The sequence below is a fragment of the Oncorhynchus nerka genome, linkage group LG28 (assembly GCF_034236695.1).
Source record: "Oncorhynchus nerka isolate Pitt River linkage group LG28, Oner_Uvic_2.0, whole genome shotgun sequence".
Lineage (NCBI taxonomy): Eukaryota > Metazoa > Chordata > Actinopteri > Salmoniformes > Salmonidae > Oncorhynchus > Oncorhynchus nerka.
The window spans coordinates 49,331,166-49,352,895 of record NC_088423.1 but is presented as its reverse complement, the minus strand read 5'-3'; the positions used below and the strand labels follow the sequence as shown (position 1 = coordinate 49,352,895).

The 21,730-nt window shown below is 44.3% G+C and overlaps 1 protein-coding gene across 2 annotated transcripts in view; it reads right to left on the bottom strand.

Moving 5' to 3' along the window:
• LOC115113348 (adhesion G protein-coupled receptor A3-like) overlaps nucleotides 1-21,730 on the bottom strand; it is a 274,806-nt gene that overhangs the window by 57,997 nt on the left and 195,079 nt on the right. For both annotated transcript variants that reach the window (XM_029640886.2, XM_029640887.2), the window contains exon 14: nucleotides 21,472-21,680. In XM_029640886.2, coding sequence (XP_029496746.1) covers nucleotides 21,472-21,680 — 209 coding nt within the window. The remainder of the gene's footprint in view (nucleotides 1-21,471; nucleotides 21,681-21,730) is intronic.

The window sequence follows — 21,730 nt, the reverse complement described above, 5'->3', positions numbered from 1 at the left end:
CAGGTTTCAGCTGCTGCGCATCCATCCTCCCATAGATGGTCTGCCTGTGAAAGCACCACCTGGACTGGACACAGCTGGACAAACTATATTTGACAAGCTCAGGGAGTTTTGCCACAGAGGGTATGGATGTCACATGTCCTGCACCAAAGTCAAGGGCAGGACAGAAACAGGCTCTCCGAATATAGATTCCCTTGTTCATGCGTGGTGCGGACGGACCAGTCATCAGCACTATCTGCAGTGCCTCTATTCACATGACTCCCTCCTAACACATGTTGCTGCTACTATTTCAACAACAACAAAAAGTCTCCTGCTGTTCAGCCACTTTACCCCTAATTGTATGCATAGAACTACCTCGTCTATCACTGATATCGTTACACAATATCAGTATGCTATTTATATTGACACTGCCTATTTCTGATATTGCTACTATGCAAGTAACCATCTGGCTGTACTGTTTACAACTTCTGTAGAGACCATCCACTTAGGGAAATATTGAGATATGTGTGTGTGGTCGTAACATGATTTTGTGACATACAGTGGGGCAAAAAAGTATTTAGTCAGCCACCAATTGTGCAAGTTCTCCCACTTAAAAAGATGAGAGGCCTGTAATTTTCATCATAGGTACACTTCAACTATGACAGACAAAATGAGAGAAAAAAATCCAGAGAATCACATTGTAGGATTTTTAATTAATTTATTTGCAAATTATGGTGTAAAATAAGTATTTGGTCAATAACAAAAGTTGATCTCAATACTTTGTTGTATACCCTTTGTTGGCAATGACAGAGGTCAAACGTTTTCTGTAAGTCTTCACAAGGTTTTCACACACTGTTGCTGGTATTTTGGCCCTTTCCTCCATGCAGATCTCCTCTAGAGCAGTGATGTTTTGGGGCTGTTGCTGGGCAACACAGACTTTCAACTCCCTCCAAAGATTTTCTATGGGGTTGAGATCTGGAGACTGGCTAGGCCACTCCAGGACCTTGAAATGCTTCTTACGAAGCCACTCCTTCGTTGCCCGGGCGGTGTGTTTGGGATCATTGTCATGCTGAAAGACCCAGCCACGTTTCATCTTCAATGCCCTTGCTGATGGAAGGTTTTCACTCAAAATCTCACGATACATGGCTCCATTCATTCTTTCCTTTACACGGATCAGTCGTCCTAGTCCCTTTGCAGAAAAACAGCCCCAAAGCATGATGTTTCCACTCCCATGCTTCACAGTAGGTATGGTGTTCTTTGGATGCAACTCAGCATTCTTTGTCCTCCAAACACGACGAGTTGAGTTTTACCAAAAAGTTATATTTTGGTTTCATCTGACCGTATGACATTCTCCCAATCTTCTTCTGGATCATCCAAATACTCTCTAGCGAACTTCAGACAGGCCTGGACATGTACTGGCTTAAGCAGGGGGACACGTCTGGCACTGCAGGATTTGGGTCCCTCGCGGTGTAGTGTGTTACTGATGGTAGGCTTTGTTACTTTGGTCCAAGCTCTCTGCAGGTCATTCACTAGGTCCCCCGTGTGGTTCTGGGATTTTTGCTCACCGTTGTGATAATTTTGACCCCACGGGGTGAGATTTTGCGTGGAGCCCCAGATCGAGGGAGATTATCAGTGGTCTTGTATGTCTTCCATTTCCTAATAATTGCTCCCATAGCTGATTTCTTCAAACCAAGCTGCTTACCTATTGCAGATTCAGTCTTCCCAGCCTGGTGCAGGTCTACAATTTTGTTTCTGGTGTCCTTTGACAGCTCTTTGGTCTTGGCCATAGTGGAGTTTGGAGTGTGACTGTTTGAGGTTGTGGACAAGTGTCTTTTATACTGATAACAAGTTCAAACAGGTGCCATTAATACAGGTAACTAGTGGAGGACAGAGGAGCCTCTTAAAGAAGTTACAGGTCTGTGAGAGCCAGAAATTTTGCTTTTTTGTAGGTGACCAAATAATTATTTTCCACCATAATTTGCAAATGAATTCATTAAAATCCTACAATGTGATTTTCTGGATTTATTTTTCTCATTTTGTCTGTCATAGTTGAAGTGTACCTATGATGAAAATTACAGGCCTCTCTCATCTTTTTAAGTGGGAGAACTTGCACAATTGGTGGCTGACTAAATACTTTTTTGCCCCACTGTACCGCAACAAAATCATGTGATCATATCAAGTGTCCACCACAAATATCTTTATGTACTGTACATGTGCACCTCACTCGGGTTTCAACTCCAGTTGATTGACCTTAACTTAGTATTCCATACATGTGATAAGTGCATGTGTAACAGTATATAAAGTATGCTAATGTACTGGTGTGAAGGCATTTGGGCAGCGGTGTAAAAATACTTGAAATTACTAAAATCGTTTTGTGGTATATGTACATTACTTTACTAATTTTGGCTACTTTTACTTCACTACATTCATGATACTTTTTACGCAATACATTTTCCTTGACACCCAAAAGTACTTGTTACATTCTGACATGAAGATTGTCCAATTCCCACACTTATCAAGAGAACATCCCTACTGCCTCTGATCTGGCCGACTCACTAAAGTCAAATAGTTTGTAAATTATGTTGGAGTGTGCCCCTGGCTAACGCTAATAAAAGGAATTGTGCAGTCTAGTTTAATATACGGAATTTGACATTATTTATACATTAACTCTGACAATTTAGTACTTTTTCCACCACTGGATGTGGCTGGGGGTTATAACATTTATTTCACATGACTCATCAATTTAGACACCATGTTTACCTGTAATTGTTCCTTATTGTAGGCTACTACCACTTCTAGTATTTTATCTTTACTACACTACTCACTGTTTAGCACATGACCTCACATGTGAATCCTTAGAGATGGGTGGGGCTGGTTTTCGAGGGTGTGAACCATGCTGAATGGGTGTAGACAACGGAGAACTCTCCAGTAGGTACCACAGCTTTCAAAGGCCCTTTTCTCAAACGGACCAACTGTCAAAGCAGAATTACTTAATTGTTTCTCAATTGCAGTGTGTGATATACAATTTTGTAGCTCTGAGTCTCTACTTTTATCCAGTTTAAAAAAAAAAAAAAATTGCTACATAAGACCGATTTGTGCTGGTCAGTTACAATTTCACAAAATGACATCACTGTGTGATGCACGGGTGCGTCAAACGACTCTATAAAACATTTCACTGAGGCCCCCTGGCTGCTAGTTGAATGCTCTGATAAGCTCGGAGACGGAATAAGACAGGAACACGCTCCTCTTCACTCACTACCACTTAATGTTGACAGAGGCATGCACATAAGCACACTGTTGTTTAAGAGTGTAATGAAATCAAGTGTAATCAAATACAACCCCATCATATTAAGGTCCATTATGAGATAATGAATCTCATTTGGACAACAGTGGAACGTCCCTCCAGACAAACATTGTTATTTAAGGGTCGTGTGTATAATTTGTGCTTTATTGATCTACTTACACATCAGAGGATACGGTTAACATCACGTCCCCAGAGTCTCTTCCTCTGCCTTAGATTAAAATGGGGTAACATTTGCTGTTTATCTGAATTATATCACTAGTTACTGCAGTGTCTTTTCTTAATAGACTTCAAGCTACAAGCTATACTAAATACTCCGTGGAGTGACCTTGATCCCGTGTGTGTGTGTTTGCCTGCATATGTGTGGCACAGCCCATTCACTGTTCAGCATTACATAAATGTTACTGAACCTTGATGACAACTAAGGGATTATGAAGGAATGGAACTAGATGTATAAATGAACAAATGAAACAACCTGAACAAAGCCCGAAGGAGGTAATAACTTTCAAATGACTGGATACTGGATGAAATGAGACGTCTTCATGTAATCATGCTTATTCCACTCATCTGAATGTGTCAATAGAAATGCATACATGGAATGGGGAAACGGGGAGGTGGTGGCTATGGGCTACTTACTGACTTCCAACCTTGACTGAGCTAGGCCTCTCAACCTACATGAAACACACATTCATTTGTCAAATATCCTGCCAGACTATTATGACATCTAAAGGTCTACTTGAACAATGCGGTGCTTTTCTAAGAGCATAAACACACAAGCAAGCATTAATGTATGTGTGCATATGCACGCACACACACACACACACACACACACACACACACTATGCTCAGCACCATACCAGTGTCGCCATACCAGTACATTTGATAACGGTGCATTTCTATGTTCTGCAGTGAAAAAGAAACTAAGAAAAGGTCCTAAGAAAATCGCTCCCTATGATGTCATTGGGGGTAATTATATCAAAATTAAAATAAGTGATTTTCAGCCAGGGGGAGGGCATTAGTAGATACGTATGTTGCTGGAAATAATGAATATGATGTTAAAACGTGGTGAAGTCTCCGTTTAACAACTCGTACTGCTAGTGCAATCACAAAGCTCACCAGAGACTTCCTCACATCTGTTCCTGTCCAACATTTGTTTTCGCTGTCTCCTGAACCAATAGAGCCCTCCAATGGCATCAGAGTGCCGCCACCCATAAAAAGCAGTGTAATGTCAGAGCCCTGATTACTATTACGATTAACATAAAAACCACATTGTTTCCAAAGCACTTCAGAATAAATTTGGCTGGTGCAGATGAAGGACTTGCCAAAGACAACCCTCTGCAATGCTGTTTAACAATACCACAGACTAGATACTGCTGAATCGCCATCAAGGCCAGACCATAACTGGGCCTACGATGATGTGTGGCAGCAATTCACAACTTGATAGGTCTGGGAGAGGAGGGAAAGAGAAAGAGCTTTTCCTTTGCTTGAATGTGTCCTATTGCATTTCCATACGTGCAGTATGTCTGTGTGTATTTACAGTGTGTGTGAGTGAGGTATAACTATCTCTGAGAAACCCATGTCTGCCTCAAGTTCTGACCCCTTATGTAATTCCCATTTCCCACCCCTCCCTCCTTTATTCTGCAAACTTCTCTTCCATTTGTTTTATTATGTATTGCATGACAACGCCATCCAATCCCATTTCACACACTGAAAGCTCTGCTATCTGCAACCATTTAGGCCTAAGTGACCGCTCCATCTCATCCTGCAGCCATTTACATGTTTGGGTCTCATGCCATTTGTAAGGCAGGCAGGCTGCCACACAGTGTCTGAATGAGCGAGGGGTAATTTCACTGACCAGATTAGTTTTCAACTTTGATATGGGAGCGTATTGCTGACCCAGTAGAATGGGATTCGGGGTGGAGGGAGAATTGAGTGAGTTTTGAAGTTAAATTGCGGCAGTGCAAAGCCTTACCTCCGGAGAAATACAAAATGTGCAACATGACTCTGTCCTCTGCCCACAAAAACGTCCCCGTCTCGCAGACAGCCGGACACAAGAACAAGCACACACGCACGCGTCGATGAAATGGTAAGAGAGCTGTTCAAATCGAAGAAAAATGATCTCAGCATTTTACCAAAATATTGGTGTTTTTATTATGAGACACTTTTATTCCAAGCACAGCCATGCCATTTTCATTCATGTAAACTATTACTGTCAGGTCAATGAACATCAAAAGGTATTGCCATAATTATTACCATATGAAATGCAAGTCAATACATATTACGATAGTAAGTCTGTCTGGCTGCTTTACACATATCCCATTACTGCCTGTGTGTGACTAGAGAAGAGGTACCCACGTGGAATAAAATTGCTATGCCTTGCCTCGGTAACCCTTCTCATTAAAAAAAGAAAACATTTCCCAGTGTCATACATTATCTGAGGACAAATGCCATTAGTTCACATCCAATCATTGTTTGAACAGCTTGAATTATATCAAAAGAGCCAGGGTAAATGAGAGCTCCAGAGCAAGGCTAACTATTGACGCTTCTGAAGTACGATGAGACTTTCAACCTAATGTCAGTTATCCACTGTAACTAGGAACACACACGGTCAGAAACACATACAGACACACACATTAACCCTTTACACTCATGGAAATTGGCATACCGGTATATCGACAGGGCCAAATTCAAATGTTTCTAACAGAAAAACTATACACTGAAAGTACAAAACATTAAGAACACCTTCCTAATATTGAGCACTTCCTCCTCCCACTTTTGCCCCCAGAACAGCCTCAAATCATTGGGGCATGGACTTTAAAAGGTGTCGAAAGCATTCCACAGTGATGCTGGCCCATGTTGACTCAACGCCTCCCACAGTTGTGTCAAGCTGGCTAGACCTCTCCAAACTGCACAGGTCTAAACTAATTTCATTGCACTTTTATGACTCAAGGAAATTAGCCGTTGTCACTTATTGGCACTTGATCCAGAAAGATAAACTCAGCTCTTGCTCTGTTCAATCGTTGGGAATCTTTTGAGTTCAATATCATTACATTTGCCATTTTCTATGTCAGTTTTGTAGAGACAGACATGTATGAAATAATGAATAAATTATATAATCATAATATCAATTTGACTTTGTTTTTACCAATCTAACTACAAAACAACATAATGGTAATAATTTATTTGAAAGGTAAATCTCTATTGATAAACTGGGTTAAATCAAGATGTAGCCATGGTCTATTCACAATATAGATGATGCATGCATATTATTCAATTAGGAGTGTGATTTTATGGGGCTACAGGTGACAAACAATCCCTTCCATTTAGGACAAATTTTATTGGCAACTGATAGGAGACATTATTTTATTGCACTGATCAACAACATATGCATAGAAGAAGCAATCAATTTTTTTATAAAATTGTGCGCTGTCTCTTTAAGAAAGTAATCGTTTGCGAGGCAGAATGTGGCTGTGGAATCTGACTTTGTGGCTATGTAATCGAGTGGAAACCAGACAAGGGAAATAAAAGGGAATGAGTTTTTGGTGGCGAGAGAGACAAAGTGGATTCATATTTTTTGGGGGTGACAATCAACATTGAAATCAGCATATTTTGTTTAGCATATTATCACAAACAAATTACTAGGGAAATGAATTATGCAGTAAACTAGCAATGGAAGTTAGCCTACATTTAAAGCTGGAATCTACCAGTATCGTCTTGCATTGTAAAAGTGTTCTAGCCATTATGGACATTGTTTTGTGAACAGTAATGAACAGTTTCAACATTTCTACATGCTGTGTTGCATTATTCAAGTGTGTTAACTTCTGTGAAGAATGAGTGGGAACAATGCAGCCCAGACAGCTCGAGCAGTGAATGAGTAGGTGGAGCATGCACGTGCTAATAAGGGCCTGCGCTGATAGATAGACTTGATCCTCTCAATCACACGAGACACATTTGACAGAAGTACTGAAAGTAACAAAAATATACTAGCGAACCATTTTTTTTTGTATCGGAAAAGTACAGACGTTTCTGTGTACCGTGCTGCACTAGTCAAAATCCATACAGCGCTGTGAACCAGAGAACCTGAGCTCTGACGTCATGTATAGCACATTACTGTACAGCCACTGGGTTCCAAGGCACTTATCAATGACAAAATCGTACATTTTCAAACCATATACGGGATGACAGGGGCTGTGAGTGGAAAGGGCTATCGCCACCATGAAAAATGAAATATTAGAATTCTCGCTGATAGATAAGACATTCAAAGGGTGCTTAATGGACCTAGCCACAGATATACCCCTCCCCCTTATCTTTCCCCCTTCAAATTACACAAGTCTCATTTCCTACTGTCCTTATCGGCATTAAGAAGAGTGAACGGGGTGATATCACATCAATACACATGCTCTAATTACAAGGCAGCATCCAGCTGCCCACGCCTCCTTACAACATTGTCCAAGCGCTGGCCCATTGTCCAAGCGTTCCCGAGGGAGAAGAAGCACAGAGCACAGTCGTGGCCTTGCCTGCTGCACAGAAGGCATTCACAATCAAATGGAGGAGGTCAGAAGGTCAAAGAGGACGGGTCACGCTGATGTGGTTGTGGAGATGTTTAGTTCCACTGCTCTGTAAATGTTGATTCCTGGTTCAATCTGATTCATGTGCACTGGAGTGGGGGTTGTGCTGTAGAATTCTTAGATGTTCGCTATTCCATATCAATTACAGGAGCTCAAATACCCCCAGTCAGTACAGTAGCCATCATGTCCGTCCAGCCCCAGCCCTGCTGTGATACTGTCTGTGGTGATATTTCCTGCTCGGTGCTCAGGCCTGGCAGCAGCTATAACCAGCACGCATCAGGAGGGGGGCATTCTGGTAAACTGTCTTGGCTGATGAGACAGGCAGACCTGCAGCCAGCCAGCCAGCTACCGAGCACTGAGCTGGATCACACTGTACATGGCCCTAATCAATGAAAAATAAGCTCTAAATGTGTTTGTCTAGACCAGCCAGCATGTGCAAATAATGTGCTGGCCGTTTCGGTTAAAGCGATACACAGTAACGAGAAGAGCAATGTCCAAGACCTCCTCCAATCTGCTGTCCTCATTTTGACCGGGGCAGTTCCTGGAGTGGAAGAGAGGTCAAGTGGCCATTGCAAGGAGGGCTGCTGATGGGTAGAGTAACCTGCAGATACGCAGGTTACAGTTCACTTTAATCATCATGATGACGTGTGTGTGTTGTTCCATATGCGAAAGGTATGCTAAATGCTTCCTCTATTTTTGTAGCACTGTTAAAGTTAGGCCAAACATATCACATCAGAATAAAAATGTAACTCAAAACCATTATCTTTTATAAACAGCGTTCATCAGCATGGACAGTTTTCCAATTGAAGTGAACGCAAAGGTGCTGTCCATGAAAGCCTGTCACTGCTAATAGTTACCAATTAATCAGTTACTTTCTATAAACATCATCAAAACTGTGAAACTATTGAATAGCCCATGAACTTTCTTTGGAGCGTTCCGACTATGAACACAGACATGTTAACTCGAAACCTCCTTCTTGCTAGAAGCAGCACCGTTACAATCCTTCATATACTGTACTTGGCTGAGGACGGGGAGCAACAGCCATTTGAATAACAATAGGTTAAAGTAATGCCATTTGTTACCAAAAAGAAGGAGAGGATAAAATATGGGAGGGAGGCCAATTCCATCCAATATGTTGTGTCAGGGAAAAAGAATCCCCAACACAGACTATTGGCTGACTACAGCAAAGCCCCGGCAAAACTGTTGATGGTTCAAATTAATGGCAGGCCGTGCAGAACTCATTATTCAGGGTGAAAACAATCTGCATCACATGCCAAATTGTTAGCAAGCTGTAATTTGTTATGGATGGTGACTATTAAAACAGTACCCAGATCAGAAAAGAGACCTCGTCGTTTAATCAGGATCCCTATGTAGCCAGGAGTTGTTCCTGACCTTGTGACCTGACCAGGATAAACTCTGTGCCCTAAATGTTATTGATCAGGTGGTATGGTCAGGAATAACTCCTGGCCCTGGTGTTTGGTTTATTCGGCTCCCCATTAGCTTTTGCCGAAGCAGCAGCTAATTCTTCCTGGGGTCCACACAAAAATAAAACACTGCTAGACAAGGACTGTCACACAAAATACAACAATATACAAACAATACAACAACAACAAAAAGATTGTGTGTGTGTCAGAGTGTGTCTGTGCGTGCGTTTGTGTGTGTGTCCCCTCAGGGTCACCGCCATCTTTTTTTAAAGCTGTTTGCTTGAGTAATTGGAGATGGAAGGGAGTTCCATGAGATCATGGCTCTGTATAATACTGTGCATTGCCGCAAATTCGTTTTGGAATTGGGGACTGTGAACAGACCCCTGGTCGCATGTCTTGTGGGGGTATATATGGGTGTCTGAGCTGAATGTTAATTGATTATACAGACAATCTAGAATTTTCATTACAGTAATACTTATCATAAAAACTAGAAGAGAAGCAGTTCATCTCTCGTCAATACTCAACCAGGAAAGACTGGTGTGCATGTTGTTGATGTTAGTTCTGTATGTGCAGTTAAGGGTAAGACGTGCTTCTCTGTTTTGAGTCAGATGCAGCTTTGCTAGGTCTTTCTTTGCTGCACGTGACCACATTCCAGGACAGTAATCAAGATGGGACAAGACCAGAGCCTCAACTAGTACACTTGATATTTGTGCCATAAACACAGATCTTTTTATAACAGACATACCCCTTCCCATCAACACTACAACTTTGTCAATATGACCTGACCATGATAATTGACCATCCAATGTTATACCTAGGAGTTGAGCTTCCTCAACTCGATCAATGGTCACACCCCTTATACACAACTCCAGCTAAGGGTCTTGCTTTTAGTTTTAGATGTATTTAAGACCAGTTTATTATTAATCACCCATTCAGGTACTGACTTAGTGAGGTCACTGGCTTTGAGTGATGACATGAAGAGTGTGGAATCTCAGCGTACATAGTCATTCTAGCTTTGTGTAAGGCCAGTGGCAAATCATTTGTAAAAATAGAGAAGAGGAACGGCCCAAGGCCAAACACTTATTTCAACCCACAACTTAACACTTCAGTGGTACTGTCATACAACCACAGACAACACACACGGCCTGATTATTCATTCACCCCAACAACTTCATATGAAGAAACCTACCTCCTATCATACCAACAGAATGGCATCTGAATATGTGGAATATAATCAAATTAACCAGTGTATTCATTTGATTTTCATAATTGTCTAAATGTTATAACATTGTTCAACTGAGTGAGAAACTAAGTCACCTTCTAATCAAAAGGATCATTTATCCCCAGGTGTCCTCAAGCAGCTTCAAAACTCTTTGGATATCTCCTCTCAGACAGTACAAAAGGAGAATTGATTCTATGTTGCGGCACAGGAGACTGAATGTGTCTCTCAGTCAGAAACCAGAAGGCGTAGTGATGCTGATCTCCTACGCATACATGGGAATGGATTTGTGCTCCTCTCCATATGCATCCATCTTTAAAAAAAGAGTGGGCGAGCCAAGGGTCAGAGTTAAGCATGGGTAAGTGACTCACAAATCGTTAGCGGTGCCCTAACCCTCATCGTTATCACACAGTCTGACACCAACACAAACATGGGGGGATTGTGTGTGTGGGTTTATTTGTGTGTGTGTGTATGTGTGTGTGTTTGTGTGCGCGCATGCGTGTTGGGGTTGGGAGAGTCAAAACAGCATGCATTATTCCACCACAATGATGCCAACAGATAAGAAGGATGAGACAAAGAGAGCACATGTACACGGTCTCTCCTGCTTGCCATTGGTATACTCTCAATACAGATTACTATCCTCAAAAAAAGTATTTCCTTTATCCACAGTATGCATAGTAGAGGTCGACCAATTATGATTTTTCAACGCCGATACTGTTTATTGGAGGACCCCAAAAAAACAGATTCAGATTAATCGGCCAATTTTTTTAATGTATTTGTAATAATGACAATCACAACAATACTGAATGAACACTTATTTTAACTTAATATAATACATCAAAAAAATCAATTTAGCCTCAAATAAATAATGAAATTTGGTTTAAATAATGCAAAAACAAAGTGTTGGAGAAGAAAGTAAAAGTGCAATATGTGCCATGTGAGAAAGCTAACGTTTAAGTTCCTGCTCAGAACATGAGAACATATGAAAGCTGGTGGTTCCTTTTAACATGAGCCTTTAATATTCCCAGGTAAGAAGTTTTAGGTTGTAGTTATTATAGGAATTATAGGACTATTTCTCTCTATGCCATTTGTATTTCATTAACCTTTGACTACAGGATGTTCTTATATGCACTTTAGTATTGCCAGTGTAACAGTATAGCTTCCGTCCCTCTCCTCGCTCCTACCTGGGCTCGAACCAGGAACACAAAGACAACAGCCACCCTCGAAGCAGCGTTACCCATCGCTCCACAAAAGCCGCGGACCTTGCAGGGCAAAGGGGAACAACCACTCCAAGTCTCAGAGCGAGTGACGTTTGAAACGCTATTAGCGTGCACCCCGCTAACTAGCTAGCCATTTCACATCGGTTACACGAGCCTAATCTCGGGAGTTGATAGGCTTGAAGTCATAAACAGCTGCTGGCAAATGCACGAAAGTGCTGTTTGAATGAATGCTTACGGACCTGCTGCTGCCTACCATCGCTCAGTCAGACTGCTCTATCAAATCAAACTGTTGCATATACACTGACTCTGCGTGCAATGAACGCAAGAGAAGTGACCCAATGTCACCTGGTTAATATTGCCTGCTAACCTGGATTTATTTTAGCTAAATATGCAGGTTTAAAAATATATACTTCTGTGTACTGATTTTAAGAAAGGCATTGATGTTCATGGTTAGGTACACATTGGAGCAACGATACGCACCGCATTGATTATACGATTATATGCCATGCAGGACACGCTAGATAAACTAGTAATATCATCAACCATGTGTAGTTAACTAGTGATTATGATTGATTGATTGATTGATTGTTTTTTATAAGATAAGTTTAATGCTAGCTAGCAACTTACCTTGGCTTACTGCATTCGCGTAACAGGCAGTCTCCTCGTGGAGTGCAATGAGAGGCAGGTGGTTAGAGCGTTGGACTAGTTAACTGTAAGGTTGCAAGAGTGAATCCCCCGAGCTGACAAGGTAAAATCTGTTGTTCTGCCCCTGAACGAGGCAGTTAACCCACCGTTCCTAGGCCGTCTGTCACGAATATTACCGAAGGTGACTCCCCTTCTTGTTCGGGTGGCGCTCGGCGGTCGTCGTCGCCGGTCTACTAGCTATCGCTGATCCGTTGTTCTGTGTTCGTTTAGTTCTGTCTAATTGGTATCACCTGTTTCTTGTTTGGTTGTTAGGATAGGGTTATATATAGTCTGTTCAGACCGCTTCTGTTTCGTGCGGGCTTGTTCTCCTGTTTCTTTGTTTTAGTGTATTTTGTTGGCATTTGGGTTTCACGCTGTCCGTTTATATTTCTGTTCATTTGTGTTTCCACTTTTGTACATGTTATGTTTCCAGGACATTAAAGCGTGTTGTTTTTCCCACATCCTTTGCTCTCTGCGCCTGACTCCACACCTCTTCACTCATTTACACGTAACAGAAGCCCGCACCTTCTATGGAGTCAGCAGGAGCAGCGACCACTCCTCTTCCCACTATGGAAGAGCGAGTTCAACATCACACGTCCATCCTCCATCGCCTAGGATCAGCGATGGATCAGATGATGGAGAGGATGGATCGTTGGGAGAGGAATGGTTTCCCTACTACTACCCCATCGACCCTCCTACCAGCAACTCTACCATCTACCCCATCTGGTTCCGGTTCCAGCGCTCTGCACATGACGCCTCCGAGGAATTACGATGGAGCAGCGACGGGGTGCCAGGGATTCCTGCTGCAATTAGACCTCTACCTGGCCACCGTTCGGCCGGCCCCCTCGGAGGAGGAGAGAGTAGGGGTCCTCATCACCTGCCTGACCGGTAGAGCCCTGTAGTGGGCTAATGCGGTCTGGAACGGGCCCGACTCAGCGAAGGACAACTACCCGGAGTTCATCCGCCGTTTCAGGGCCGTGTTCGATCACCCTCCAGAAGGTCGAGCGGCGGGTGAGAGATTGTTCCATCTTAGACAGGGGACGAAGAGCGCGCAGGACTTCGCGCTGGAGTTCCGGACCTTGGCTGCGGGAGCAGGCTGGAACGACGGGGCCCTGATAGACCATTACAGGTGTAGCCTGAGAGAGGACGTCCGTAGGGAGCTGGTCTGTCGGGATACTACGCTTAGCCTGGATGGACTGATAGACCTGTCGATCCGGTTGGACCATCTGCTAGCTGCTCGTGGACGTTCCGAAAGGGTCCTGTCAGTTCTACCTCCTGATCATCCTGCCCCTATCCCGATGGAGCTAGGAGGGACTGCGTCAAGGGAGATTGGAGGAGGAAGCTCCTCCTGTACCAGTTGTGGCCGGAGAGGGCACACGTCTGGTCGGTGCTGGAGGAATTCATCTGGGAATCGTGAGGGCAGGCAGAACACTCATCGGTCACCCCAGGTGAGTAAGCACCACACTCTCCCAGAGTTTCCTGTTGGTCACATGTTCCTATTAATTTGTTTCCTTAATTATTCTCCTTCTCTCCAGCATAAGGCACTGGTAGATTCAGGCGCAGCTGGAAACTTTATAGATCGCGGACTCGCTCAGAGGTTGAGGATTCCGTTAGTAAAAGTAGACCCCCCTTTTCCCGTGCACTCTTTAGATAGTCGACCATTAGGGTCAGGGCTGGTAAAGAAAGCCACAATTTCGTTGGAGATGATTACGCAGGGGAATCACAAGGAGCGAATTAGTTTGTTCCTTATCGATTCACCTGCATTTCCAGTTGTTCTGGGATTCCCTGGCTAGCTATTCATAATCCTACGATTTCGTGGAAACAGGGAACTCTACAGGGGTGGTCTGATGAGTGTTCAGGCAGGTGTGTAGGGGTTTCCATCGGTGCGACAACGGTGGAGAGTCCAGACCAGGTTTCCACCGTGCGCATTCCAGCTGAGTATGACGATTTGGCTATCGTGTTCAGTAAAAAGAAAGCGACCCAATTACCACCCCATAGGCAGGGGGATTGCGTGATAAATCTCCAGGGTAACGCTGCACTCCCCAGGAGTCATGTGTATCCTTTGTCCCAGGAGGAGAAGGTGGCTATGGAAACTTATATCACCGAGGCTCTGGGACAGGGGTACATTCAGCCCTCCATGTCACCTGTCTCTTCGAGTTTCTTTTTGTGAAGAAAAAAGATGGTGGGTTACGTCCGTGTATTGATTATAGAGGTCTAAATTCCATCACAGTGGGTTTTAGTTACCCACTACCTCTCATTGCTACAGCAGTGGAATCATTTCACGGAGCGCAGTTCTTCACTAAACTGGATCTCAGGAGTGCTTATAATTTGGTGCGTATTCGGGAGGGAGATGAGTGGAAAACTGCATTTAGCAGTTTAAAGAATGCTCCAGCTATATTTCAATCCTTTGTGGATGAAATACTCAGAGACCTGCACGGACAGGGTGTAGTGGTGTATATTGACGATATTTTGATCTACTCCGCTACACGCACTGAGCATGTATCTCTTGTGCGCAAGGTTCTTAGACGACTGCTGGAGAATGACCTGTATGTGAAGGCGGAGAAATGTGAGTTTTCCAAACAATCAGTTTCCTTCCTGGGTTATCGCATTTCCAGCTCTGGTTTGGTAATGGAGGGTGACCGCATAAAGGCCGTGCATAATTGGCCGACTCCGACCACGGTAAAGGAGGTGCAGCGGTTTTTGGGATTTGCCAATTACTACCGGAGGTTTATCCGGGTTTTGGTCAGGTAGCTGCCCCTATTACCTCACTGCTGAAGGGGGACCGCGCGTTTGCAGTGGTCAGCAGAGGCGAACGGAGCTTTTCATAAGTTGAAGGCGATGTTTACTGAGGCGCCGGTGTTGGCACATCCGGACCCTTCTTTGGCGTTTATAGTAGAGGTGGACGCATCCGAGGCTGGGGTTGGAGCGGTGCTCTCACAGCGTTCGGGTGTGCCTCCAAACTCCGCCCCTGTGCCTTTTTTTTTCAAAGAAACTCGGGCCAGCGGAGCGGAATTATGATGTGGGGGATAGGGAGTTGTTGGCTATGGTTGAGGCCCTGAAGGTGTGGAGACACTGGCTTGAGGGGGCTAAGCACCCTTTCCTTATCTGGACTGACCATCGTAACCTGGAGTATATCCGATCAGCTAGGAGAATGAATCCTCGTCAGGCAAGGTGGGCCATGTTTTTCACCAGATTTCGTTTCACTATCTCCTATAGACCAGGTTCCCTCAACACTAAGGCTGACGCGCTGTCAAGACTCTATGACACTGAGGACAGGTCCATCGATCCTACTCCCATCATTCCGGCAGCTAAGCTGGTGGCACCAGTAGTATGGGATGTGGACGCAGACATCGAGCGGGCGCATAGGGGGGAACCTGCGCCTCCACAGTGTCCGGAGGGTCGTAGGTACGTGCCACTGGCTGTCCGTGATCAATTGATTCGATGGGCTCATTGTCTACCCTCGGCGGGTCACCCAGGTATTTATAGGACAGTGCGAGGTCTTGAGAGGAAGTACTGGTGGCCCACTTTGAGGAGGGATGTGCGATTCTATGTTTCCTCCTGTTCGGTGTGCGCCCAGAGTAAGGCTCCTAGACACCTGCCAAGAGGTAAATTACAACCTCTTCCCGTTCCACAACGGCCATGGACCCATCTTTCGGTAGATTTTCTTACTGACCTCCCCCCCTCTCAGGGTAACACTACAATCCTGGTCGTTGTGGATCGGTTCTCTAAGTCCTGCCGTCTTATCCCATTGCCCGGTCTCCCTACCGCCCTACAGACTGCGGAAGCTCTTTTCACCCATGTCTTCCGGCACTACGGGGTGCCCGAGGATATAGTTTCTGATCGGGGCCCCAATTTATCTCCCGTGTTTGGAGGGCATTTATGGAACGTCTGGGGTCTCGGTCAGCCTGACCTCAGGGTATCACCCGAGAGTAATGGTCAGGTGGAGAGAGTTAACCAGGAGGTGGGTAGGTTTCTGCAGTCGTATTGCCATGACCGGCCAGGGGAGTGGGCGAGATATATTCCCTGGGCAGAAATAGCCCAGAACTCACTAAGCCACTCCTCTACCAACATGTCACCATTTGAGTGCGTGTTGGGGTACCAGCCAGTCCTGGCACCGTGGCATCAGAGCCAGACTGAGGCTCCTGCGGGGGGAGTGGGTACAGCGCTCTAAGGAGACCTGGAGGGCGGTCCAAGAGTCATTACGCCAAGCGAGTATAAGGCAGGAGAAGAGCGCTGACCGTCACCGCAGTGAGGCCCCAGTGTTTGCACCTGGGGACAGGGTCTGGCTCTCGACCCGAAACCTGCCTCTCCGCTTGCCCTGCCGGAAGCTGGGTCCGCAGTGTATAGGGCCATTTAAAGTCCTGAGAAGAATAAATGAGGTTTGTTATCGATTATTACTTCCTTCGTATTATCGTATTAACCCCTCATTTCATGTGTCTCTTCTCAGGCCGGTGGTAGCTGGTCCTATGCAGGAAGATGAGGTTCCGGAGGTTCCTCCGCCCCCTCTGGACATCGAGGGGTCCCCGGCGTACAAGATACGAGCTATTCTGGACTCGAGACACCGGGTGAGAGGCTTGCAGTACCTCGTTGACTGGGAGGGGTACGGTCCGGAGGAGAGGTGCTGGGTCCCGGTGAGGGCTTTCTAGACCCATCTATGTTGAGTGAATTCCATCGCCTCCGTCCGGATCGCCCAGCGCCTCGGCCCCCGGGTCGTCCCCGAGGCCGGGCGTCGGCGCTGCTGCGGGAGCTGCGCGTCAGGAGGGGGGTACTGTCACGAATATTACCGAAGGTGACTCCCCTTCTTGTTCGGGTGGCGCTCGGCGGTCGTCGTCGCCGGTCTACTAGCTATCGCTGATCCGTTGTTCTGTGTTCGTTTAGTTCTGTCTAATTGGTATCACCTGTTTCTTGTTTGGTTGTTAGGATAGGGTTATATATAGTCTGTTCAGCCCGCTTCTGTTTCGTGCGGGCTTGTTCTCCTGTTTCTTTGTTTTAGTGTATTTTGTTGGCATTTGGGTTTCACGCTGTCCGTTTATATTTCTGTTCATTTGTGTTTCCACTTTTGTACATGTTATGTTTCCAGGACATTAAAGCGTGTTGTTTTTCCCACATCCTTTGCTCTCTGCGCCTGACTCCACACCTCTTCACTCATTTACACGTAACACCGTCATTGAAAATAAGAATGTTTTCTTAGCTGACATTCCTAGTTAAATAAAGATTAAATAAAGGTATAAATAAAAATAAAAAAATCGGCCAAATCGGTGTCCAAAAATACCGATTTCCGATTGTTATGAAAACTTGAAATCGGCCCTAATTAATCGGCCATTCCGATTAATCGGTCGACCTCCAATGCATATTTTATTAATTTCCATATTTTTGTTATTAGATGGGTTTTGTGCACTATGTGGTACAAAGGTGTATTCTAGGACTTAAAATCCCATGGTTCTAGGCATTGGGCAGAATCTAGATTGTCATACCTTCATATCGATCTTGTGCCAACGCAAGACATTCGGTAATACCGGCACTGAACAAAAGGGGCACTATTTTCAAACCCCATAGAGCTAACTAGCATTAGCGCAATGACTGGAAGTCTATGGGAATCTATTAGCATGCTATGCATGTCCACTCAGCATCGCACAGTCAGTCTCCCCTACAGGCTATAGAAATGCATCTCTCAATAGATCCTCTTCTTTTGGCTTATGACTTTGGAGCCTTTGTCATGGTTGGATACTGACAAAGCCAGATTTTCCCTGCATTCTGCTCTCTGTAAAGGTCTGTCCTTGCATATTAAACAGGTGGGAGCACTAGAGCAATAACATGGAGAGGACTTTGCTTCCCAGACTATACCTTATGTTTAGCCCCATCTAAAAATGCCATCATGGTTGACAGTGATAGACACACACACACAGGTTAAAAGGGAAGAAAATACTGTCACTGATGAAGATGAACGATCAGACTGCAATGCTGTAAATGAATGAGTCAGCCTTGCCCTCCCTACAGACACAGGCCTAGTGGGCTATAGTACACACACAAAGAAGGCAAGGGAAGGACTGGAGCTGTCCATGGTGCTGAAACCCGAGAGCATGCATGCTTCAATTTGAGTAACTCAAATGCAAACATATTTTATAATATAATTTGGCATTCCCAAAGCATACTGTGTGCAGGGGAGACTGGATTTGTCCATGGTTCTGAAACCTGGAGAGTAAACCTACAGCATATCTTTCAGTTACTAACACAAACAAACATATTGTACAATATATTATGTAGAGAAGTAGATTTAGCATGGCAAGGGGATAACTGGAACTGTCCATGGTGCTGAAACATGGGGTCCAGCATGCTACAACATGTATCCTATCTTCAATTTCATTTAGGTACAAAAACAATCATATTTTAAATAGAATTTGGTGCTCATAAGGAGGCTGGGGGTGGTGGAACTATCAGTGGTGCTGAACCTGGGAGCTCAGCAGGTAGGAGCTGTGTCTCCTATCTCTCAGATGTACTAAAATCGAAACATATCGGTGTCTTCAATAACATGAGATTCAGCAGGAAGCTCCAGATGGAACTGTCCATGGTTCTGAAACCTGAAAGCTATCACGCTATGAGTCTCCTATCCCTCCGATTTGTCAACATATGACTCAAGAGTCAACACAGCAAGGGAGCTCACCATCTCTTCTTTAATGAGCCCAATACCAATTACAATCTTATAATATAATTTGGTATTCACATACTATAAGGAAACTGGTGCTATTAGTAATCTACCTGCTGTCTATTCCATGAACCAAAAGTTCCAAAATATCTAATGTTATTCATATCTATATTTATATTTGTATCTAGGGGCTAATCCAAACAGAAACAAGAGCTCCTTCAATGAAATTCTCCTTCTCTTCCTTTCATTTAGCATTCTGGTCACAGGTCTACGAGAGAGACACTCTAGCATTAAATTCTCCTAAGCCAAGTCAAAAGAATCTCATTAAATTGCTTTCAATATAACAAACCATAACTGGATACCAATCCCCAGGGGAAATTGTATTGGACCGGCACACTTTTAGTGGACTAATCATCTCCACACAAGCCCCAAAGTGCTGAATGAGAACTGCCTACATTATTAGAGCCGGAGATTGCTAGTGTGCCTTTCAGACGAGATGGTGGTTCTCGCTTTGCCATCTCTCAAAACTGTCTTTGATTGTTTGCCCCCTGTGTCATTCTGTTCAAAGTTGTAGATTTATGCTCTAATGGTTTCTTGTCTTGTACCTGGCAGAGATTTGACTGTGGCTCATTTGAGGGCAGACGGTGCCATGTTGCCTCTACTTTATTGCAGTCCAGGCAGTGGTTCACCTCAGAGGTGAATACTGTATCATCTGATTACACTGTGCTGCAGAACTGCCCGCTTAGGATATCTGAGATGACCATACCACAGCTACATACACTATGACCATTTCTGAAATAAATGCCTGTTTTTTTCTAATTGTAACATTACATCTATTCAGCATTACTTGTATATTCAATGACCACACTAAAAGTTTGGGTAGAGTTTACAACTTGTTGAGATCACTAGATATAGCATTAACACAGTTGTTGTCATTCTGTACATCAAGGCAGCTGTGTTCCAGTTGTTTGGGATGATCCAAACTTGCTTCAATGACCATGCTGGAGTCACTAACATCAGTTTATAACACATTACAAGATAACATGTGGTGATAGACAACACATGACCAGAACAGTTCCAGCTTACCATGAGGAGATCACGCAACAAGTTCAGTAATACAGAGTCAGACAGGAGGGAGAAATCATAAGCAACAGAGATAGTGCAGAAAAAAATGGTGATGTCACGATCCCGTAAATAAGGGTCCTTTTCTCCGGCACTGCAGATACTACTGCGGGTGTGGTGACTGCATTAGTAAAGCGCGCGCGGTCTCCACGCAAACACAAGAATAATATCATCTGCTTTCATTGTAGAGACCAGACGGCAACAGCTACCCGCCCACCACAACTAGCACTTCCAATTGACGTGCCCAGAAGTTCAAATCATGAATCTGTTGTCAGGTCTATTCACTAAATTGACTTGCTATCTCACCTTGCTTGTGCGCTGACTGCCACCATCCCAATAACAGCTTGCCATCAAGAGAAGTGAAAAGCGTCTCCCCTAGCCCAGGTTGTATATTAAATACATAGTTTACATTGCCACAGCCCCACATAATGACAATCTGACATCTGCGCTCAATCTGACAACAGTTTGATATTCCATGCACACCATCCCTTGCTCTCATTATGCCGTTTTTTTCTCCCCTGTCTGTAACCGGCATATTTCTACCAACTGGAATAAGAACTAAATTAAAATGTTCCGATAAAAGCAACTCTGGAAGACACCAACATTCCACAAAACACCACTTTCATGCCCTACAAGGACTAACCTCCCAATCTAGCGAATCCCACTCTTCGGTAAACATCCGGAGGATTTCTGTCCTTCCAAACGCCGACTAGGCAAAGAGGCACTACGGAATGACTGAGCGATGCGATGCCATTGCGCTGTCGGTATTATCCTCATGAAATCAATTTTAATAGGGGACGTCGACAGGAGAAGGTATTCGTAAATGCACACCGCGACGACACCACGGCCAATTTGAGCGAGATTTAATGATAGCTTGCTTTACAATCGAACATTTCGGTGGAAGAAGGTTGCAACCAATTATTACACCACTTGCGCTTGACTTGCAGGCGAATACTGACAAGGCGCTCGTTCTATTGAGCATCGTTTCGATTTGAGCTGCCGTACTCCCTTTAGCAGAGGTGGCAGACAAGAAAACCAACTTCGTATTTCCAAAATGTAGAAAAAACGAGTAATACAATCCTCAGCCATGGTTCCATTGCGCATCCCCACATTACATTTTCCTCTGTGGGAATAGGCTACAACAATAAAGCAAGATTTTCAAAGGTCCCTTATATCACGAAGTGGTTGGCAAGGCACGTGACTACTCCTTTGTGCAAAATGATGTATTGGATTCATTATAAGCAACAAGCCGCGAGATAGCCAGGGAAAGGGTGTCCTGTGAGATGATTGGAATAAGGTCACTTCTGTACTCACCATTAGCACCGCAAAGTTATTGTGATGAGTGCAATGAATGGTGGTCGTGTTGCCCGTGGAGCCTGTTATGTGGCACCCCTCTGCCCGCCAGCCACCGTGCCCATCTAGCAGGTCAAAATCCCAATAGGCTGCAGTTGGGTCTACACCCAGCGCGAAGTGCCTGAGAGCAATGGTAACCGAGTGCACAGCGCTCCCGATGCTGCACCCATCTGCAAGAAAGAAACACATTAAATTAGGGAAACCAAGTGGAAAGTCTAAG